General features: G+C 35.1%; 1 protein-coding gene across 1 annotated transcript in view; it reads right to left on the bottom strand.

The window, feature by feature from the left end:
- LOC133325688 (kinesin-like protein KIF12) overlaps nt 1–25706 on the bottom strand; it is a 44957-nt gene that overhangs the window by 5958 nt on the left and 13293 nt on the right. Inside the window, exons 2-5 of the mRNA XM_061534411.1 lie at nt 9515–9692; nt 9225–9446; nt 5625–5765; nt 4704–4845 (exon numbers count right to left, since the gene is read on the bottom strand). Of these exons, the coding sequence (XP_061390395.1) occupies nt 4704–4845; nt 5625–5765; nt 9225–9446; nt 9515–9692 (683 nt within the window). The remainder of the gene's footprint in view (nt 1–4703; nt 4846–5624; nt 5766–9224; nt 9447–9514; nt 9693–25706) is intronic.

The raw sequence follows: 25706 nt of genomic DNA, 5'->3' as shown, positions 1-25706 counted from the left end.
TTTTTTCCATATAATATTTGAAATGGTTGGCAACACTGCCCACTTACTTACCCACTTTGACAGTTAATCAAGACATCAGCTGCGCTAAATGGACTACCTATTCATTGTACCATGATCTGTGTCTTGTGTAATTTTTAGACAATTTCGTCTTTGTGATATAAACCAAGAATTTATGAAGAAAATCGAATGTCGGCTTTGCGATTTTCTCAAAGGCCAAAAGTCGACTTCGACTTTTAGACTTTTCAAGACAAAAAGTCGATTAGTCGAAAGTCGATTTACTTATCCCTAGCATGGTATATTTTCTAGAGCATGGCAATGCAGTGGTAAATTAGATCGCGAATTGGAACTGTCAGTTACGTAAAGCATTGTAGTAATCGCGACCTGCAAGGATCCGTGTTTTATTTCATAAAGCATGATGCAATAGTAAGGTGAAGTATCAAAACAAAAACTTTCGTTTTTGTCTCGACCATCTGTCAAATTTTTCCCTAAAGTATTTCACATGGTTGGCAACATTGCACACCGAATTCAAGTAGAAATAGCCCAATTTGTCAATTAGTCGAGACATCAGCTGCGCTACTTGAACTATCCATGGCACAATAAATAGGTAGTCCATTTAGCGCAGCTTATGTCTATGTGCAATGTTGCCAATCATGTGAAATGTCATAAGGAACAATTTGACAGATGGTCGAGACAAAAACAAAGGTTTTTATTTTGTCAATTTATTCCATATAATAGTTCCGTTCCAGTACCTAAAAGAATCTACCAATTTTACAAGTTTTTCAACTTTTTACTCGAGAACCGTTCCTGAACCCACAAAAATTTAAGAGAGCACAAAACAAAATGGCGTTCTCTTTGTAAACTTTTTACTCGTGAAATTTGGCCGAGTAAAAATGGTAAACAGGAATGCCTACTTCTGACTGGCTGTTATGTTGATTTTGAAGTATTGCCATCTAATTTTGGCATATTTATAGATTTGCGTTCCCGAACTTTTCCAATTATTTTGTACTCTGAAAGCAATTTTGAAAAATGTCCCTTTTACTAGCTTTACTATTAAAAAAGTACTGGAACAGACCAAATATTTCACATGGTTGGCAACATTGCACCTCGAATTAAGTAGAAATTACGCATTTTGACAGTTAATCGAGTCATCAGCTGCGCTAATGGACTACCCATGGCTCTATAAATAGGTAGTCCACTTAGCGCAGCTGATGTCTCGATTAACTGACAAAGTGGGTAATTTCTACTTGAATTCGATGTGCAGTGTTGCCAACCATGTGAAATATTATAAACAAATTTGGCAGAAGGTCGAGACAAAAACAAATGTTTTTGTTTTGATACATCACCTTATTATTGCATTATGGGACTACCTATTTATTGTGCCATGATACGGAGTATCGGGGAATAAAACAACGTTTACACGGGGTAAAAATACGCCCAAATACGTAACAATATAGACCATTAAAACTACAGAATATTATATTTCGTACCAGAACTCATTCATCAGTTTTCTAAATATATTAATCCAGAGTTCTTATTCTCCGATACCAATTTCTATATTTTCACTTAGTATCTAATGTTAATATACTTCAATGTTATTTTAGCGTCGATTCCATTAACGTAAAGCTCTATATTGATGTACATACAAACATTAAAATTAATGTTATCCACATATAACCCACATTTTCAATGCAAAAAAAGAGTAGAAACAAAATTTTTCAATAAATTTTTTGTGATTGATTTTTGATTAGCGAAATGGAAAGTCCATTTGTAATCAAAATGACACACTAATTTAATTCAAAAGTTCAATATCAATTTAGCGTAAAATTGTCTGCTATTCGTATTGTGAAATTAACTATGGAAATGTAAATGATTAGTATAAAACGTGTTTAAGTAATTTTGATGTCAATAGAAAACATAGTTCGTAAATGGCCTTCATAACAAAACTCATAACCTAAATATTTAGATACAATATGGTTACAATTTTTTACCATTTTTGCAACTTTTTACTAAAAGTACAGTAAGGTATGAAACAAGATCAGAAAAGTCGACTATATGATGCCCTACACCACCTTTTGAATATTACAAGCAAATTAATAAATATAAATCTATTGATGGCATGGCAATGTATGAGTGTGACATTTCAAATATATTTTATCCAACCTTAAACTCCGAGTTTGAACATGAAGACATGACAAATATAACCGTCTTAGAGTCCCGAAGTAGCACAGAAACTGATAAGATGGCTAATGAGGAAAGACGGTTAGCAAGAAAATCGCCAAGCTCTACAAGACAAGAAAGAAGAAGTTATCCGGAGCACAGAAGCTAAAATTAGCTTGAATGAACCGAAAAAACAACACTAAACAGCAAGTCAATGCTCAGAAGTACAAACCTGATGGTTCCTCCCCTTAATCGGAATTGGCGAAGAGAATTAGGTCTCCGGAAAGGCAGAAAAATGCCAAACCCGCAAAAAAGAGGTTACCATTGACTGATAGTAACGGCAAAGCCTACCGACTGATTATTGCGATGCCGACTCTAATATCCAGATGACGAGCACTGCATCCGAATATTCCGTGAAGCCCGGCAACTCAGAAATGAATAACCGGAATTCACGGTTTTCGTCAGAGGATGAGACAGCGAGTTCGCCACAGAATGCATGCTCTAAGTCTTCGGTGATGAAAGGGGAAGTCTTCCATAGGGAGGAGAAACAAGATAGAACTCTAAATGATATGTTACGACCCTCTTACTGATCGTTTAGCAGAAATGAGACATTTTTGGGGAATCATTGTTGTAGCAGCTTTGACTGTGGTGAAATTCCTCTGTTTATACAATCACTGGCTATCAAATAAGAAACTCAGTGGAACCAGCAAGGACAAAATATTAAAAGCAATTGGTTGAGAAAAAAAATGCAATAGCAGTTTTGAATAGAGATCTCAAGAATTTCTGTTCCATGAGAACAGTTTTTTTATCTAAAAAATTGAGATGGAAAAAGAGTCATATTTTTCCAGAGAATCCTGGGAAAAAGACTTGATGAGCAGTAGTAACGAGGAACTACAGACGATTTAATCTTGACGCCAGGAGTTGTGTAAACATTATTCATTTATTCAACATGATTTGGAAGAACTGATACAACTTGCATCCGAGTTTAAGGATGAAAAAATAAATTCAGAACTAAAGCAGATTACTCGAATTTAATCGAGGCGCCTAGGAGGTAAACGCCGGACAGTAGGTCTACTAAAGGAATGGCTAAACATTATTCAAGTCGAGTTGAAAGAACTGAAACAACTTGCATCCCAGATTAAGTTTGGAAAAATAAATTCGGAACTGACGCGGATTACATGAATGCGTAAAACCATTATAAAGAAAGTGAATGGCATCAAGCGAGATCATCTATAATTCTATTTCTCAATCTTCGTCAAGAACTTCAGAATTTATGATTTTGCATTGGAGAAAATCTACAATGAAGCCGATTACGTTATTAGCCGATGTGACGACGCCAGACATGATTTCCTGGTATGTCTAAAAACACAGCGTTAAATGTATTGGAGTTATTGAAGACGTCGTATATAGAACGTACTCTATTGCTTCCAGAAAATATAGATATGGAGTTCTGTGAAGATATGTTCTTAAAATTAAATAGAATATTCCAAATATACTCCGTAAAAAAAGTGTCAAATATATACCCTCAACCTGTTTTGCGGGGGTCTTTTGAATTGCGCACATGTTTTATGACTTGCTTTGTATAAGGAATATGTTTTTATCAAAGAAGTTTCGGTTTTAATGTTCATCAAATCGGTTACTTTGCTTCAAATTTAATTTGGAAGTATATAAAACATAGACCCACTATTGGACTTCATCTAGGCTTGTAAAGATAATAGGTTATGCGATGTTTGGTTCAAATCGGACATTCCTTTCCTTAAATTTATAAAGATTGAAAAAGTTGACCATTTGTGGGGGCAGTACCAGAAGGTGTGGACCAATTAGTTCGGACTTGACCTAGGCATGGTAAAGATAATAGGTTGAACAAAATATGGTTCAAATCGGATAGTCTGTTCGCATGTTATTATTAAATTAGTGGACCGATGTTCCCCATCTTCGAATTTGAACAAAGTGTGGAAGACATATAAGAATGTGGAAAGTTGGGATGAAATCGGTTACTCCCTTCGTGCACACTGGCCGGCCAGACAGATGGATGACCAATTGTAAAACGACTATAAATTGTCAAAAACGGATTTGGTTTAAAGAAACATGGGGTCTAAAACCAATATTTCCATGAGGTACATTTTTGCCGTATAAAAGTCTATATTTCGATTTACATCCAATTTGGTTGGAAAATCAAAAAATATCGATGTAGTAGGCACCGTTATATGGAGACTATATTATAAGGAGACCCGATTTTTGTGTTATGGATAGGGAGATTTGCCACAAAATCAAAACGCAATTCTTCAGTTATTTAGGTTCTCATTGGGAAGCAAATCTTCCTACCAAAAATTTGTCATGGTATTCCCCCATCTAAAATTCCCGATTGCTTTTATACATTTTAAATAATTTCATATTATTATTTTATTTTGAAGATAACATTTTTAAATGCGTAGTATTTCCCTATATTTATTTTTTAAACCATATTCTTCAGTAAAAATATTCCCTTTCTATTTAATTTGTGTTGGCAATAAATCGACTAATCAATCACAATTCTTTACACTTACCTTCTTCCAGGACAGCCAACAAATCATCCAACTCTTCACAATCGACCGTGAATAAATTTTCAACAAAAAATCCACCGGATTTCTTTGACCATCGCACGGACAAGGGTTTGCGCTGGGAGCCGGGATTCAGCAAATCGATAACCTGTTGAAAGGGAAGAAAATTGAAAACACTTTGAATATTTGAAAATGCACGACATATTGAATACACGAACTCATTTTTGGACGACAAAAAATGTGCTAAACCCATTGAGCAATCGATTTGCAGGACATGTGAATGGACGTTATTTAAATTGGCGCAACAACAACAACGGACAATTCATCGTTTAATTGAATTGACCCCATTAACCTGTGAAAATGGGGAATTTCATCGACATCGCTGAACGATAATGACGAACGTGCGGAACCCAGTTGCAATAACATTTGACTGCAGTTTGTCTATCTGTCTGCCTGTACCTCGTGCAGTCTTGGCTTTTATTTAAATTGAATTTTGTTTTTGTTGTTGTTGTTGTTGCTATTGTGCACATTGACATGCAAAATTGAGAAGGCGTGACGAAGAAGAGCAAATAGAAAAAATTCATTCCAAATTCATTTAAAATTCCACGCAAAATATTTAGAATGGGTCACAACATTTTATTCCGCTGCATGCTAGAGTTGTAATTTTCGTTTTGTTGGTTTTGTAGTCGTCGACGTTATTGTTGTTGCTATTTTTTTAATTACAGTTTTTTTTGATTATCTAAACTTTAATACAATGCATGTTTTGGGGGGAGACGGAAGGATAATGTTTAATTAAAATTACTCTGTTTTTTAGGCCAAGTCTTTTGTTAATTAACCTTATAGCCTAGAACTGCACACGAAGTTTACTTAAGGGATTGGATGATTCAAAATTCACTGGAATTGATATTTACATACATATTTACTCACCCTTTCATTGTAGATTTCCATAAATGAGGCCTTCAATACAAAGGATGTATCCTGACGATTCCTTATCAACTGGAAGAGGTACACAAACGATCGGAAGATAAGACCATGTCGTGGATCTTTGTGATTCGGTTTGCCAAGAAACTGAAAGAGAAATGACATGTGAGAGGGAAAGAAAGTGAGATTATTAGAAATGTTTATTTCCTATTTCATTCTGGACCCCATAAATCGAAATCTCTGTAATTTGACATGCCGGTTCCATGGTTCCTTACTCACGGAACAAAACATAGTCTTATACAAATAAGCCCATGTTTTGTTATGATCCCATACAAAATTTACGTATTTTCAAGGCCCTAGCCGCATTTCCAAAACCGGAATGGCTATAATTAGCCAAAAGTTCTCCTGACAATCAATATAGGCCTTTTTTTAAGCGTCCTGTCCATATTCGGTATTTTAAAAGCGTTTTAATTTTTTCTTTCTTTAATTATGCCTTCCCTTTTAATTCCCTTTCAGCGATTCTTCCATTGTATAGAGCCCGCAAATATTTGTTCTAATTGTAGTAGATTTGGCTATGAAGCTGGGCAGAGGCTAAAAATGTGACTAGTCTCAAACTGCTTGGGGTTTTACAGGTAATAGCTTCGTCTATGATCCTTACCGAAAGTTTCCGTAGCTCGAGTGTCAGGGCCCCTAGGTCTGCGGATCTAGTCTGGTAGATGGTGTTGGACCTTCGGGGAGCATCGTGTTGGATGTGGGTTATACCCAAATCGTGGGTAGAGCTTCGGTTCGGTGTGGAGTTTCATTACAACCGGATGCTTGACCCATAGAATAAGCAGCCGCACTTCCAAACCGGAATGGCTATAATTAGCTTAAAGGTCTCCTGACAATCAAGATAGGCCTATTTTTAAACGTCCTGCCAATTTTTTGTATGTCAAAAGTCTGTCATTTCTTTAATTATTTTTTTACTTTTTATTCCCTTCCAACGATTGTTCCATTGTAGAGAGCCTGCAAATATTGATTCTAATGGTAATAGCTTTGGCTATGAAACTGCCATTGATTGGTACTGTTTTGGTGTGGGGGCATTGGTTGACGTTTTGTATAAACTGGTGTTTACAGATCCGTGGGGTAAGATAGGTACCCATGTACTCTAAGCATTCGTACTCCACAACATTCTGGATTGACTCGAAAGAACATGACTTTGACCCAGCATATACATGTATGGGGGTTTCCCCGGAATTTTTCCTCTCTATTCTACTTGTTCAAGAAGAACAAGTGGGTGATGAGTCTCGAAATTTTTGAGGCTCTTCTGGAAATAGCTTCGGCTATGAACCTGACCGAAAGTTTCCGTAGGTCTACGGTCTGGTCTGGTAGATGGTGTTGGCCATTCGGGGAACATGGTGATGGCCGCCGTTTATACCCATATTGCGGGTAGAGCCTCGGCTCGGCTAGGAATGGAATTGCATTGCAACCGGATACCTGGCCCATAGAAAGGCAGGAGTTTTAGATGGGATCCGCTCCTCATCCAAGGAGGTGAGGGCGTCCAAAAACGTGCCATTGATTGGTACTGTTTTGGTGTGGGGGCATTGGTTGACGTTTTGTATAAACTGGTGTTTACAGATCCGTGGGGTAAGACCGCAAAATAGGTACCCATGTACTCTAAGCATTCGTACTCCACAACATTCTGGATTGACTCGAAAGAACATGACTTTGACCCAGCATATACATGTATGGGGGTTTCCCCGGAATTTTTCCTCTCTATTCTACTTGTTCAAGAAGAAATCGAGACAAATCGGGGACAATAATGTGAGATGTAATGGATGCGGAGAATAGAGGCATTTCCGTAATTGCTCTGTCTTAAACCCAACAGAGCGGTGCGGGCAACATTTTTCACGCTTCTTCTATTTAGAACCCAACGAGACTTCGTTGTCTATGTCAACTTTGTCATCATCAGATTACGTAACTTTCCGAGGGAAATTCAAACTAGAACTGCTGTCTCATTGCTACTCCCAAGTATTAGAGAATAATACCAAATCATCAACACCGACTCCGGAAGCGGATTCGGGCGATGGTACCCGGCTTTTTAGAGGATGTTAAATGAACAACCCCCCAACCATGTTTGAAAACTTGGTTCTTTAACTATTGTACGGACGCCAGTCGAAAGTCGAATTAAAAAAAAGAGGTCCAACACTCTTTAAGGAAGTTTCCCAATTGTCCCTTCCGGAACTCTGGGTCAATAATAGATGGCAAGTGTGATAGGTTGAAGGCCAATCTAGTGAACTTGGCAGAGTTCTTCCATTTGGAAATATGAAAATGTCCATCACGAAGTCAACGACCTTTAAAGCCATAGGTCTGTAAGTTATCCGCCGTGCGTGAGTGATACACAACGGAAAACATGTTCAGAACATTCAGACCTGTCACCATTGGACTATGTTCAGGAGGAAAAGAAGATCATACCTGTTCATCTACACCACCATATCTTCACGATCTAGAAAGAAGGGTCCAAAGGTACATACGTGAACCTTTGAATCACCACACCTATCAGGCATGTGTGAAAAGCATTCGTTCAGATGCAGTTGCACAGGCAGTAGAACAATACCGTGTGAATGTTATACTCGGAGACTATACATAGCAGCAGAGGAGTTGGAGCTGTCGAGTAGTCTTGAGAGAATGGTGCAACTGCCTCATTTTCTATTGGGTACGAATTGATAGCTCGATACCTAACACATGACTATTAAACTACTCAGCTATACCTACTCAAAATTCCTGATTTCCCTATGAATGGCAATATTACAACAAAAACATTGTTTTTGTGCCGACCATGATGCAATAATAAGGTGATGTATCAAAACAAAAACCTTTGTTTTTGTCTCGATTATCTGTCAAACTCTTCCATATAATATTTCAAATGGTTGGCAACACTGCACATCGAATTCAAGTAAAAATTACCCACTCGACCATCCGTCAAATTGTTCCTTATAATATATCACATGGTTGGCAAAATTCCACATCGAATTCATGTAGAAACTACGCACTTTCACAGTTAAGCAAGACATCAGCTGCTCTAAATGGACTACCTATTTACTGTACCATGGTCCCGACCATGATGCAATAATAAGGTAGAACAAACAATATCATTATCTGTCTCGATTATCAGTCAAAATTTTTCATATAATATTTCAAATGGTTGGCAACACTGCACATCGAATTCATGTAGAAATTACCCACTTTGACACTTAATCAAGACATCAGCTGCGCTAAATTGACTACCTATTTATTGTAACATGGTCCCGACCTGTCAATTTTTTTCTTGTAATATTTCAGATGGTTGGCAACATTGCACATAGAATTCAAGTAGAAACTATACACTTTGACAGTTAATCTAATTATCAGCTTGCTAAGTGGACTACCTATTTATTGTGCTATGCTATCTTCATAATAATTGAATTGCCAACCATGTTAAACAATGTAATGACCACGACTAGCCAACTTGGGTTCGGGAATAACCTAATAACAACAGTGACAGAATAATTCTATATAAATGCCCCAATACATTTTTGTACATACCATCCAAATACCCTATTAACATTTTTATAATTTTATACTTACCAAATCTGGTGGACCGGTTAATGTGTGCGTTTTACCCGAACCCGTTTGGCCATAACAAAATGCTGTACAACTAAAGCCCTCAATTGCCATTTCAATGATTCTCTTAATACCAGAATAATCCAAAATATCTTCTTGGGTGGCGCCAGGTTCAAAAACAACATTATATGTAAAGACGCGGACATTTTCACGATTACGACTTTTGGCTGAATTATTGGCTTCAATCTGTAAAATAAAAAACAATATTTATTTTTACAAATAAATTCAAATCTCTCCCTCTTTTAGATACATACAATAATTTGTCCATTTCCGGGAAATTGTAATATTGAACCATGGCGATCTCTTTTCTCTCGCTCATTGAGCGGTCGAACTCGCACCACAACATTTATATTATCCTCCGGCGTGGATGGTTCACTACCCGTTCCAGCTGATTTCGAGGCCACCACTTCCAATGTATCGGCACTGCCAATTCTGTAGAAGAGAAGAAGAAATGTGAAGAAAAACGTTATTATCGAATTAACCTTGAATGGATTCATTTGTTTTGGTGAGCTTTCCGATTAACTTGAACTTGAATTTTTTTAATGTGTGTGTGTTTTTTTCGGGGGAAGTTCCAAAAATAAATGTTGCCTATCTTAGATTATAGTTCATTGGTCATTCCTTGTTTTTTCCAATGTTTTCCCTTAATTTGTATTTTCTTTACTTGGAATCTAGTATGTGTTTGATTGGATGTGTAAAAGTGTTTGCTAGAATTTCACAACTTTAGTAAGCGTTAAAAACGTAATAAATTTTCTTCGCACATTAAAGTAAACACAGTGGATAATATTGGAGGTTATAAGACTCTGAACAAAAAATATTAGATAAGCATTCGAACTCAGGTCGCCGGTATGTAATAAAAATGTCTTGACTGTCGTCAAGGTTAAGACACTTATATGACTATAATCAGCTAGGGCTAACATATTATTACTTTATATGGGAATAATATGACGAAGAGAAGGATGATTTTGAAGTCATATATAATTCTATAATAATTGGAGGGCGGAAATGTAGCGCTGATCGCTTTGAAATATAGCATGAAGTCCCGTTTATGATCAAGGACGAAGCCTATAATTTTCGGTAATGTTAAGATAATATTTAGGGGTTGCAATGAACTGAAAACTTTATTTATTGCCACATTTTCAGATTTTATTATATGCAGAACATTACTTATTTTACATGGTGAAGAGGATCTGACAAAATCCTTAGAACGACTCCTTTGATGACAACATTTTTATTTTATGGCGTAAATATTCACCTTGGGAAAACAACATATGGAAAACTTGCCAGGGTTAGAAAGTGAAGCTTTTGGCCTATATATCAGTGACGAGGGTGCAAATATCGCGAAATATTACCCAATATTATGGATCCGCTGTACTAGCAATGTCTGTCCAAAATTTTAGAGTTCTATCTTAAATATTGGGTCTCATGCATAAAACGTGAGCTTGAGCTCGGACTCGATTTTTTGAGTAAAAGGTGCTTGTCGTATACATAATAAAATTTGAAGTATTTGCTTTTACTCACTGCTCACGTTTGATCTCTTCTTGCTCAGTTTGAAATTAGGAGTTGTATTTTGTGAGCTCTTGCTTAAATTTTGTGGAGCATGACTATTAGTTGACTCGCGTACACTAAAAGGAATAATTATTAATAATTGTGAACATAATTTATCACAGAAAATTATCTTGGAAAATATTCCATGAATATTTTGTTTTGAAGCTTGACAATAACCCCCAGCGGGATTCAAAAATCCGGGTTTTATGATGGCCAACACAATCTTCAGATCTTCACCCTATAGAAAAATCTTTGGAGCATCATAGATAGCAAAATCAAATCACTAACAAACAAACATAACCTCTTCCAAAAGGTTTAGAATGCGAGGAATAGTGCATCCAATTATCAAATTGTGGATCGTATAAGTTCAATGGGTCTCATGCATAAAACGTACTCGATTTTTTGAGTAAAAGGTGTTTGTCGTATGCATTATATAATTTGATGTATTTGCTTTTACTCACTGCTCACGTTTGATCTCTTCTTGCTCAGTTTGAACTTAGAAATTGAAGTTGGATGAGATTGTATTCATTTTCATATGCATAAAAACAAGCTTTTGCTTACTTTTGTGAGCATGCCTCTTAGTTGACTCGCGTAAACTAAAAAGGAATCATGGCTGAATAATTTATACCACAAATAAATAAAAAATCTTATCAACAGCGCAAGACAAATTTAGCAAGTGAGGATACATGATGGTAGCAGCATTTGCTGGTTAGCGAATTATTTTTTTGAGGAGTGGTAGTGCCCTTAGCAACATTGATAAAATTATCTCTATATACGATTCTGTGCAGATCCTGGATTCCAAAATGGTATATCCACAGATATTGGAGTACATCAATCAACTGTGTAGCGAGTGGATCAAATTCCCGAAAGATGCAGATCAAATAAAAAATGGTCAAATGAAATGGTAAGCAAATTATTCCTTTCCATTTGCAATTGGAGTTTTTGATTTTTTTCTTATTTTTAATGCTTGGTAACTGACTTTTTTAAAGTAAATATTTATTTTCTTTAATTGTTTGTACTAAAAATGTAGATATATCGTCAGTTTTTATTTTATTAGTATTTACTACAACTTCTAAATCACTTCCACTTGACGACATGTTAGCACTTCAATAACAATTAGAAGTTTGATCTCAATTTGCTCAAGTAATTGCAATTGGTTTGAACTCATTTTTATGCGTACGAAATTGAGCAAAAGCTGTTGCTGTTCGATCGAACTCAACATACGAGCAATTGCTAACTTGACTCAACTCATCGCTTTTACTCGTTTTTATGCATGAGACCCATTGTGAACTCTATCGTCATTTCAACAGACGGACACGCATAAATCGACATATAATTTTATTGTGATTAAGAATATTTATACTTTATGGGGTCTCCGGTGAATATTTCGAGACAAATTTTATATATTTTGTATATGTATAATTATTTTATATATGTTTTATTATTTTTTGTTTTATATAAGGAATTTATGTTTATCAAAGATCTGGAATATGTTTGATCAAAACTCTTATTTTATTCGCTTCAAATTAAATTTACAAATTTATAAAATATTGACTCTTTGTAGAAGATGTGGCAGAAAGAGTGGATTAATTTGCCTCATCTTTGGACTTGATCTAGGCTTTGTAGAGATAATAGGTTGTGAAAAGATTGGTTCATACCGGACAGTCCTTTCGCCAATGGATCCCATCTTCGGACTTAATCTAAGCTTGGTAAAGATAACAGGTTGTACAAAGTGTGGTTCAAATCGAATAGTTCAAACTTGAACTAAGTTTGGAAGAAATATTACAATGTGCGAAGTTTGGATGAAATCGGTTACTACCTTCGTGAGTTTTCGTGCGCACCAGCCGGAGACAGATAGATGGGCATTTGTAAATCAACTTCAAATTGTCTGAAACGGATTTGGCTCAAAGAAACATAGGATCTAAAACCAATATTTCGATGAAGCATATTTTTGCCGTATCAGAGCGTATATACCTTTTTTAGCTATAATGCGAGAATGGGGGTGGTCCATTTAAGTATTTGGTGTGGTTTGTAGGCACGCTGAAATCATCAAACTAAACGTTTATTCAGTTGCAATTTGTTAAACATTCCTGGGTGGAACCGGAAAGGTTAGGAGTCGTTGTCTGTTAGCAAGATTGGAAGAAGGATGTCTAGGCTAGTGAATCAGATAGGTCTGAGTGGATTTCTTTATTGGGTAGGAAATTATTATTCGCAGCAGCTGAAAGTCGTACAACACAGATATGGCGCGCTGATGGCGCTGTGATGTTGAGATGATATTTAAAGGGGTACAATGAACCGAAATCATTATTTTTGTCAGATTTTCTAGTCACTCTAAAGACCATTATTATATGCAGAACATTACATATTTTCACGGTGAAGGGAATCTGGCCAAATACTTAGAACGGCGGTTTAGATGATGATTGGTTAATATTCCGAGAGTCAAATCACCAAGACCTAAAGTGACCAAATTTTTGTTTTATGGCGAAAATATTCAATAGATGAAATTTGGCACAGTAGTTTGGACCACAGCTTCGTCCGATTTTTGTTTCGTCAAATTTTGTTCAGATTTGGATATATCTGCCATATATATTTTCGTCCGATTTTAAGTAAGAGGTGCATCAAAAACCCATAGTTCGGCAGATTGCCACAAAATTTTGAACAACGTACTGAAGTTGCGTGTCTCATATTTGCTATATATAAATATTATTTATATTTGCAAAACTTTTCCACTGTGCCATTTCACCAGGAGGCCATTTATGTTGCGTGTCTCATGATTTCTTATTACACCATAATAGGCTTAACGTAGCCATCTCAACTCACAACCTTACATATATCCTTATTATTTTCGTTGGAAATAACCAGTGGAGGTTTTTGGCGGCCTATCCATATATTTGACTACATAAATACAAACTTAACTATATGCATGTTTTTTTTATTTGGCAAATAAAACCCCTTGCAAACCCCCCATGGCGGGTAGACAAAATCACAATAGTAAAAATGTTTACTAACTTAACAAAAACAACAACAAAAAATCACCACTAAATTGTAAAAAAAGTGAATAATAAGTTAATGTAAACGACATTGTAACACCTTGCCACTTTAACCTGAGTCACCCAAACGATTTATTACTTACTACGTAGGAAAGGCAAAAGGGAATAATATGTCTGCAGGGGAATTAAAGTCTTTGGGGATTTTTTTTACATATTTTTTTCGATATTGACCTTTGGGCAAAAAAAAAAAAAAAATGAGTGCAGTAGAAAGAACAAATAATTGGAATAGAGAATGAATCTGAGGTCAACAAAAACGCAAAGTAAAACGCATTAAAAATTACATTTCATATTAATATGAAATTGGTATTGGAAAGTAAATGACTAATAAAAGGAAGGTTTATTGCCATAATTAGTAATTTGTTTAAAATGTAGTAGTGTATTTACAGTTGAAATTGGTCGCTATAAGCGAAATGTCATCATAAACGATATCAATAAGAGGCAAACTACTTTTCGGGACTTTTGGATCTGTCGTTATAACTAATATGTCGTTATATATATATATATATATATATAGTGCTGTTCAGAAAAATAGATTCACCTTCATTTAACATCTTGTGGGCCAATAAAACTCTATATGAACGCGAATTAAATTTTTTATTTGTTTGTTTTGGTAATTTTTTAACATAAAAAAGATTAAATTTCTAAACTTATATTTACAATTAAAAATATTATTATACAAAATCAGCGATTTTCTGCTGTTCAATAAAATAGATTCATTGACTTTGGAGTTCTGAAAAAAATTTGTTAGTAATTAAAACTTTATAATTCCTCTTATTTACACTTTATTTACCTTAGTACTTAGTAGAGTATCCCTTATTTTGAATGACTGCTGAACACCGTTTTGGCATAGAGTCAACAAGTCTCTGGCATGTTTCGATTGGAATGTTTTCCCACGATTCTTTTACTAACTCCCAAACTGCATCGTAGAGATGCTTTGACAATTTTCCATTAGTTTTCGATAGGATTTAAGTCCGGTGACTGTACCGGCCAGCTTAAAACCTCTACGTCATTATTTTGAAACCAATCTATAGCTCGTTTCGATGTATGCTTCGGGTCGTTATCTTGTTGAAATACCCATCTGAGCGGCATTTCCCATTCAGCATAGGGCAGCATGACGTTGTTCAATATATTCGTGTAATAAATTGTATCCATTGTTCCTTCTATTCTAAATAGAGGCCATGTACCATGGTAGGAAAACATCCCCATACCAATATATTTCCTTTCCTAATTGTGGAAGGAATTCGGTGTTCGTCTGACCATAAAATATCTCTCCACTTATGCATGGGCCAATTTACATACTGCTTTGCAAATTCTAATCTTTTTTTTAGGTGTTATTTGGATAAAAATGGAACTTTTCTGCTAGTTTTGGATTTTAAATTATTTCTGAGTAAAATCCTTCTGATTGTTGGAGTAGAAACATCAAGGTTATACTCTTTTTTAATGGCAGATGAGGTTGCAAATGGATGTTTTTTTACATGTCGAACTATTTTCGTTTCCATAAGGGGTGTGATTTTTGATTTTTTTCCTCTAGTTTCTGGCTTAGACTGATAATTTACAGCATTTTGGACCATTTTATATTTTTCTATAGCTCTTGGCTTCATTATGAAGTTTCTTTATAATATCCCTGATTTCAGGACTGCAGTGTTTACCTCTGCCCATTTCTAGTTCTAATATTTTATTTTTTAATTAATTTGTTTAATATAATTAGTAAAAACTGATCAGACTTACCGTTTAGTGCAATAACTTTCAAACAACAGCTTGGAGCATGGAGCACGTGTTCTCACAACAAAATCTGTATTTGCAATAAATTTTAAGAAGACTGTCGCTTGCAACTTTGGAAATGTAACGGGATTATATTCAGAGGAGATGAGTAAGCAAAGTGCAGTTACTTTTTTACATATATTTCTAACTATATGAGATTTAGAAGTGAAGAACTTTTTCGAGCGCTGGTGAATCTATTTTTTTTTTTTTTTTGAACACCACTGTATATATGTTTAAATTGGCCCTATAATACCTGGCCATGTAAAAATATTCTATTATTATAAATTACTGATAAATTATAGGACAATGAACCGATGATATTTAAATATATCATTGTCAAGTATAAAATATATTCATTATAATTAATTTCAGCTTTTCCATTCGTTAATGATCAATTGTAACTATTTTTGTCATTTGAATATTGTGTTTATATTTAATTATGTACTCTAATTTTATTTCAATTTCCTGAAACTAGTTTTATTAAATCGGTTTATTTTAGTATATCCCTATATGCAACTTTATTCCTAATTTAGTATGAAACCATCAAATCTAAAATTAAAAAAAAAAAAATAATTGTATTGCCACTCTTTCAAGGGTAAAACGTATAACAGTCGTGTCTGCTAAAAATAATTTATTTCAAAGACTTGTCAACATTTTGAAAAAATAAATGAATAATTTTATGATAGTGTCAAGCGAAAAATTACAAATTTATGGTTTAATTTCTCAAATAAATGTACCGATATATGTATTTGTATTTTAATACATACATATGTAAATCATTTATTAAGGGGACCCCCCCCATTCTCGGGGTCAACATTTTTTTGATTTTATTCGATTCTACACTAATTCAAGAATGTCTATACAAAATTTCAAGTAAAAATCTCAAGAACTCTTGAAGATATAGCCGATTTATTGTATCAGAATCAAGTGACGGCTAAAGGGCTTCTCAAACTTTAAACTAATAACCCAATCGATTTCAAATTTTTACACGTTTGTACACGCTGTGAGTGTATAGCTATCGTATGAACTAGGTGAATCGGTGAAGATCTTCCTTATTTTTTAACTTGGTTTTTGGTCAAAATTCGGCGATTTTTCAAAAATATTTTTTCAAAGGTCCGCCATTTTGTTAATTTTAGAGCGAAGTCAATAATCCTAGTTCATACGAGAGCCAGACATGTACTCTTTCTAACACCATTGGAATTTTCTAACACCATTGGTGAGGACTTTTCCTTAATCACAAAAAACAACAACAAAGCAATAACAAAAATTTTTGTAAATTATTTTTCTTTTTTTTAAATCTTCAAATATATATGTGCAAAGTTACAATCCTTAACAAGCATTGGTATTGATTTACCAGCCCATTGAAAATCTTGAAAAAATAAAATCGAGAATGGGTGGGGTTCCCTTAAATTGTTTATTAGGGTGGTTTGAATACGAACAATTTTTTTCCTTAGATCATTAAAGCCGCGGTATTTTTCATAATATTTTTACTACGACTAACACAATATTTTTACTAATGATATTTTTACTAAGGTAATACCATGCTTGGATTTTTTAATATATTCCTTATAATTAACCTAACAGTACGTTTACATTTAACCGGATTTCGTTAACCCAGTGGGTTTCAATTGTCATTTCCATTGCATATATGTCAAATAAAACCTCATAAAGTAGGTTAACCCGGAAAAAGATCTAATGTACAAGGAGTTTAACACCCTACGATTGTGTGAGTTTTTTGCAAATATATTTCCTATGACCAAAATTTTTCCTAGGATCCTTTGCTATGTTTTCTATTTTCTCTGATCTCATCATAAAATGCGGAATTTTAAAAAAAGCTAACAAAAGCATTGAGTTTTCGAAAATATTCATCCTAGAATGGATTATTTAAATATATAGTATATATGCATTCTTTGGATTCCCCATGTCAAGACCTGATTATGGACGACACATATCACAAGAAAAATCTACAAAATTAAAGTTATGAGCATTTTTATATAGAGAAGAGGGCAAAATGTGTACAGTCCAAATTATTTAAATCGCTCCGTATTCGAAATGAAATGAAATTTTGTCCATATTCTACCTAGGATAGTCGCATTAAACCTGTGAACAGAAAATTGTTCTATGATTACGGAAAAAATCTGAGCTCAAAGGGTTAAACGTGTTTGTATACATTTCCTGTGTCAAAGTAAATATTAACAAGTGAAAAAGCGTTAAGTTCGGCCGGGCCGAACTTTGGATACCCTCCAACATAGCTATACTGATAGATACATGTAATGAAAATATAGAGAACATACCAAAAAGGGGGCATATATCGATAATTCTACAAACCGTTTTATGTTAACCATTATGTACACAAAATAAAAATTTCAGCAATTTTTAATGGGGATTTTTTTTCTGAAATCTGTAAGCTCCAAAAAGTGGATTGATGCTGATAACGCATGGTAGAGTATAAAATCCTCAAACAACTGTAATTTAGATTACAAAGTTATATGAGGCTACGCCTAAAGGCGGACCAATATTGATTACATAGTGTAGGAAGTATAGAATATTTGGGGTTATTATTATATTGAGGGCTATGCATAATTAACCAATATTTTAATTGTTTATCTCAATTCATTCCTTCAGGAGGTATCACTATATTGAGGAGATGTCTAAATGCCTGCCGATATATTTCATTATTGTCATGTTTGAGTTTTTTTATCACAATATCTCTGGAAGGCTTACAACAGATGGCTAAAACGTCTTTGTAGGGTATACATTGACTATTCCCCGTAACGACTACCCAACCCCAACACACGAAACAAATAAGATAACTATTTTAATTTAAAAAAGGGGGTTATATGGGGACTACTCCTAAAAAGAGGTGAATATTAATAATTTTTTGTGGGGAGATTTATTGCCATATACGACTACAAAATGCCAAATTTCAGCGAATTCGGTTGAAAACCGCGCTCAAAATACCGAAAATTTTGGGTACCTTTATATGGGGGATACCCAAAAAAAATTGACGTATATTTATAATTTTTTGTGGAGAGATTTACTACCCAATAAGAACTCAAATTACTGAATTACAGGCAATTCGGTGAAAAAATCTGGTCAAAACCCCCTAAAAACCGAAAATTGGGAAGTACCCTTATATGGGGGCTACCAGAAAAAGTGGACCTATATTTATAATTTTTAGTGGGGACATTTGGTACCCAATAAGAACCCAATGTACCAAATTTCAACGTATTCGGTTGAAAAACGCGTTCAAGAATCCTAAAATACCGAAAATTGGGGGGTACCCTTATATGGGGACTATCCGAAAAAATTTACCTATATTTATAATTTTTTGTGGAGAGATTTTCTATCCAATAAGAACACATATTACTAAATTACAACCAATTCGGTCAAAACCCTTAAAAACTGAAAATTGGGAGGTACCCTTATATGGGGGCTACCAGAAAAAGTGGACCTATTTTTATAATTTTTAGAGGGGACATTTGGTACCCAATAAGAACCTAATTTACCGAATTTCAGCGAATTCGGTTGAAAACCGCGCTCAAGAACCCTAAAATACCGAAAATTGGGGGGGGGGGTACCCTAATATGGGAGCTATGCCTAAACGTGGACCGATATAACCCATCTTCGAACTTGGCCTGCCTGCAGACAAAAGACGACTCTATGCAAAATTTTAGCGTTCTATCTCAATTTGTTTAGACGCTAGAGTGATTACAACAGACAGACGGACAGACGGACATGCTTAGATCGTCATAGAATTTTATGCTGATCAAGAATATATATATATATATATACTTTATAGGGGGCGGAAATGATTATTTCGGTGCGTTACAAACGGAAAAACAAAACTAATATACCCTCCATACTATGGTGGAGGGTATAAAAATGTGTTGTCAAGCGTCAAACTAACGTGGACTATTCCAAATAGAACTTATTAGACTATTTTTCTTATCATAAGCTTGGATATGGGGTCATCATAAGTATGGAGTTTCAAATATATATTTCCTTTTAAAAATGTTATCCAAAATTTGTACATCTTAACATCTTTAACAAACATATATCAAGTCGATATAGGTCTACCTCGACACTAAGTAGTAATTCAGTAGACACCTGCAAACCATAGGCTGTCTGCAATTCCGACAGATGCTTTTTATACCCGTGTAAATTAAATTATATTCGAAATATTCACAGGAGGCCCCATAAAGTACATATTCTTGATCAGAATAAAATTCTATGCCGATTTATATGTGTATTTTCGCAATATATATTTCGCAAGATAGAATCTGAAATTTTGCACAAACATTACTTGTACTCAGAATGTCCAATATAGGGTATTTTGGAAACGTTTTGAACCGAGTTGGCTGTAATTTAGTATTTTGGGTTCTCATTCTATAGCACATAAACGTACCGAACATTATTAATATTGACTCAAGTTTCAGAGTAGGCCCCATATAACGCTACCTCCCATTATTCGATATTTTGGAGATTTTGGATACGTTTTTTCAATCGAGTTGGTTGTAATTTAGTTTTTTTTATACCCTCCACCATAGTATGAAGGGTATATCAATTTTGTCATTCCGTTTGTAACTCATCGAAATATTCATATATCATATATTCTTGATCAGGGTAAAATTCTAAGACGGTCTAGCCATATCCGTCCGTCTGTTGTAATCACGTTATCTTCTGAAGGAATTGAGATGGAGTGCTGAAATTTTGCATATGGTTGTCTTTTGTCTACAGGCAGGTCAAGTTCGAAGATGGGATATATCGGTCCACGTTTAGGCATAGCTCCCATATAACAGTACCCATAATTTTCGGTATTTTGGGGTTCTTGGGCGCGTTTTTCAACCGAATACGCTGAAATTTGGTACATTGGGTTCTTATTGGGTACTAAATGTCCCCACAAAAAATTATAATATATATATATAGGTCCACTTTTTCTGGTAGCCCCCATATAACGGCACCTCCTAATTTTCAGTATTTTTGGGGTTTTTGATCGTATTTTTCCACCGAATTGGCTGTAATTTAGTATTTCGAGTTCTTAATAGGTACCAAATCTCTCCACAAAAAATTATAAATATAGGTGAATTTTTTCGGATATCCCCCATATAGGGGTACCCCCAATTTTCGCTATTTTGGGGTTCTTGAGCGCGTTTTTCAACAGAATACGCTGAAATTTGGTACATTGGGTTCTTAATAGGTTCCAAATCTCTCCACAAAAAATTATGAATATAGGTCAATTTTTTCGGATAGCACCCATATATCGGTACCCCCAATTTTCGGTATTTTGGGGTTCTTGAGCGCTTTTTTCAACCGAATTTGCTGCAATTTAGCATATATCCCCCTTTTTTATATTAAAATAGTTGTCTGATTTGTTCCGCGTTTTGAGTTTGGTTCTAAGACTCTTTTGTAATTATTCCACCTGCGGAGGATAGAGAGAAAAAATATTAGAACGTAAGGTTCGATAATGAACTATAGGAAGAAATAATAAGATATTCAGATGAAATTAAAATTTTCTGAAACGGATTTGGTCCAAAGAAACATCGGATCTAGAACCAATATTTCGATGAGGCACATTTTCACCGTGTTAAAGTGTATACACCCTCATTAGCCATAAGGCTGAGGGTATAATTATCCTTTAAAAATTTCTAAAATTTGTATTATGGTTTACATAATCCGTTTTTAGAAATGTCGGTATAGGTCCACTTTTTGTATGTACCCTATATTTTCATTTGTAGTATCTGTCAATATAACTATGGTGGAGGGTATCCAAAGTTCGGCCCGGCTGAACTTACCGCTTATCACTTGTTTTTGGTTCTCCTTGTATAGAAAATGTCCGTACTAAAAATTATTAATATTGACCCAAGTTTCAAGGTATTTTTGGGATTTTGGAGATATTTTTTTAATTGGCTGTTATTTTGGATTTTTGGGGTATTGGCACATCTCCATACTAAACATTATTTTAAACCAGACGAAGTAGTAACCACACTTTCCAAAATAATTCGCTGTAATGTAGTTTCCTGTGGGGTAGCATTTAAATACTTTCCGGTGTGATTTAGAGTGTATTTAAATCCAAATCTACCCTAATATATTCCTTAAGCGTTTCCACATGTTCTTACATACATATTCTTGCTTACATATGTATGCTCCTGCATGCAAATTAATAAACTAAAACCTGAGAATAATTACTCCACTTCATTTATCAAAACTTCAATTAATAATAAAAATTGTGGCAGTACTTTTCTATGTAAAATAAAAGTAAAATAATAAAACTGCCCTGCCATCGAATGATGTTATTTGTCTTCTGACATTCAAGGTATTTAACGTTGTCACATTGCTGTGTGTCGGGCGGACGTTGAATGTATTTGATTGTCTTCGAAGGAAATACAAAATGTATGGCTATAACATGTAATTACATGTGTACAAATATATATATATATGTATATATACATATAGCAACATCACATTTGCCCTTTACTGTATATGTATTGCCCAAAAATAAATTAGCCATTCAATTACTATATACGATATACATTGTTTAGAAACACCACCCCAACAAGAAACACCCGAACATCGAAAATTATTGGTATTATTAATGGTAACAAATTCGAAGAATTCATCAAATCGAAATTCAATACAAACATGGCCAATTATTTTGTTCGAAAACAACGAAAAACACAAACGCTAATTGATTGTGTTATTTGTGTCTGAAGATGTCTCCAGCACATATATGGGGCGGTCGGTCATTAGTGGAACTACCAGACAATTAATGTAAATATGTGCGTACATACATAAATTGCATTTGAGTGGGGAACACACAAATAAGGATAGTTATTTTCGAAATTGCTCTTGCTTTTTGGAAAAATACCAAAACACTTCATAATGATGTTCATGTCGTTTAATTATTTTTCGGTTAACATTTAGCATTTAGGGGTTCTTGTAAATATAGTGGCTTTTTCAAATTGGTGCAATCAATTAGTTCATGTACTAAGTTCATCTTGAATGAAATTTTCAATGGAATTTTCTAGAATAACCGAATATCAAAAAAACAAAAATAATAAATGACGTGGACCATTTAGTCCAGCGTTTAGCTGAGAGTATAAATAATAGTGTAGAAGTTTTATTCGAATACTACCCTAACCACTATATGACCGCTGCCCTGGCCATAACATACAAATTCTGCTAGGAGATTTTAATGCAAAAATCGGAAGGGAAAATATTTTTGGTCCCACCGTCTGAAATTTCAGCCTCCATGAAGAAAAAACATGGTAGTTAGCAGCACCAGATTCAAGCACCTCAATATACACAAGATCACCGGGATTTCTTTTAATCAAGCAACGAGAAATCAAATTGATCATATTGTGATAGACGGAAGGCATTCATCCAGTGTTTTAGATCTTCGATCGATACGAGGAGCGAATATCGATTCAGACCATTAACTGTTGCAGACAAGGTTCGTACTCATATTAATGTTAGCAGCAAAGGTGTGATCTAACACAACACGGAAACCCGACCTCGAAAAGCTGGCAACACAAAAGATAGCAGAAGCCTACTCCGCTCAACTTACCCACTTGCAACCCTGCAGACTTAAGCAACGCGTAATGCGTTGGAGAATTATCGAGAGAAAAGGAGAAACGTATTAAAAAAAAAGAAAAACGTGAGCGTGAGCAAATCGAGATGTACAGGAGTCAGAATGAAGTCAAGAAATTTTACCAAACCGAAGGCTTTGGCACAGGCACATCCTTCCGTAGAGAAGAAGATGGAAACCTGGTGACAGATTCAGATGGCGTGCTGAGGATCTGGAAGGAGCGTTTTGAAAAGCTTCTGGTATGAAACAGCAGAAGCCGACGGGTTACCAACTGAACTATTCAAGACTGGTGGTCAGATGCTGGTCAGGAGCATGAACCAGCTGATTAGTACAATTTGGCTAGAGGAATGCTAGCCTAATGATTGGAACCTCAGCCGTATTCGACAGCCCTATCCGTTTAGAGATGTTTAAAGTCATGTTACGTTCGACATTCCTGCAAAATTAATAGGACTATGCATGATAACTTTGAATGAGTGAGCAGGACCTCTCGGAGCCCTTTCAATACCGAACCAGGATGCAGACAAGGTGACAGTTTGTCGTGTGACCTGTTAAACATCCTACTGGTAAAGGTCATACGAGGTGCAAATGTGAACAGAAATGGCACTCTGTACATCAAACAACACATATTACTCGGCTACGCCGATGACATCGACATAATGGGTCGAACAATGCCGGCGATAACATCCACCTTTGAACAAATTGAGAAGGAGTCTGCCAAAGTGGGCCTGGCAGTAAATGGCGAGAAGACCAAGCTGATGGTATCAAAGCGGAAGATGTCCAGTAGACTCGGGGCAACTGTGGTACTTAAAACTGCAGCTTCAAGGCAGTGAACGATTTTATATACCTCGGTACCGCCATGAACAGAACTAATAACATGAGCTTTGAAATCCGGTGGAAAATTGTGTTGGCCAACAGATGCTACTATGGTCTGAGTAAGCAACTAAAAAGCAAAGCCACCTCTCGCCAGACCAAACTCACACTTTACAAGGCACAGATATTAACCGTGCTGTTGTATGTACATATACAAAATTTGTCATTCCGTTTGCAACACCCATAAAGTGTGTATAATCTTGATCAGAAAAGAATCAGAGACTTTAAATAAACAAGAAAGGCCCGTTTAGACTATAGCTTCTATCATGATAATGTGCATTATCTCGATTGAATTGATGAATCGTAGGATATTTACCTTTATTTGCCAAACGAAATTAAATTCACTCATTCGCCCATGTGACATGTTCCGAGAGTTTTTGAATTCCCATACTTTTTTAAATTCCCATGTTGTGCAAAATGGTGTGCTCAATTTCGAGCGAAATTTCGGCTCGAAAGCATAGCTGTGTTCAATATGTTACGAAATGTGTTCAATAAAAAAAAACATATGTTTCATTGGAATTTGCAATTTGTTTAACAACAAAATTAAGAAAAATATGCCTGCTGGCTTATTAATTGCTCTGGTTTCTACCAGAAAAAGTCTAATGATACTGGAACGTGTTCAAATAAGCATTTATGGATATTTTGAGAGAAGTTGGTCCTTTCATACTTAAGGGTACCATTCCCGAAAGCCTGCAGTTAGCAGCAAAGATTTCTGGCTGTTGGTGGGATTCAGAGGGTAGTGGTAAATGATTTAAATATAAGTGTTGATCGCACAACAATATGTAAAATATTGTGGAGAGTAATGAAAGTCCTGGAAGACAAAGTGTGTGCAAGCTCTGGACAGCTGCAGACCAGGATCCAGCCATGATGCTTTTATTTGGCATATGAGTGCAGCTAGGCAGCATTAACAATAGAGGAAATGGTATGAAAATAGTTGGCTTCTAGGAGACAGTTGTTACGCTTTAGAAACACTTTTGAAGACGCCCTATAAACAAGTGGAGCATGGATCTTGTCAACATCGATATAATAAAGGGCACACATCTGCAAGAAACTTTATTAAAAGTATTATTGCAAATCTTAAAAGTAGATTTTTTATAGATTCTATTTTTATTTTGATCATATGGTGGTTGATTTTCCAGATTGATCTCAAAAATGTTACGCGCTGTTTTTGATAAAATGAGGCCTTTTTTATTTTCTTTAATTTTACTATAAAAACTAATGTAAATACTTTATATTTTAAATAAATATTGTAAAAACACGTTAAATATTACTTCAGCGTTCTTTTTTAACTTGTACGTACTCAGAAAAACACGTACGATCTCATTTCGTTTTCAATCCACAAGGCTATATGTGCTCGAATTATATTCCCAATATTTTTTTGGGAATTCGGAATGGAGCACACAAAATTTGGGAAAATGTTTCACATTCGAGCAAACTCGAAATGCAGCACATGGGCGATTATCTCCATTTGCCCGAAGTCCTATGCTTTTACACCAAAAAATACATCTCTTCTCCTTATAGTATCTATATGGCAACGCTATATGTATGTCAAAATCCGTTAACATTTAAAATAGTTGTCTAACAAAACGTTGAAAATTTGTTCAAATTTATAATGAATTTTACTATAATTTA

Source organism: Musca vetustissima, unplaced genomic scaffold (assembly GCF_032173495.1).
Source record: "Musca vetustissima isolate MV318-11 ecotype Yass unplaced genomic scaffold, APGP_CSIRO_Mvet_v1 utg25369, whole genome shotgun sequence".
In the NCBI taxonomy this organism is placed as follows: Eukaryota; Metazoa; Arthropoda; class Insecta; order Diptera; family Muscidae; genus Musca; species Musca vetustissima.
The sequence above is the reverse complement of the archived record's forward strand: the minus strand, read 5'-3'. Positions and strand labels throughout refer to the sequence as shown.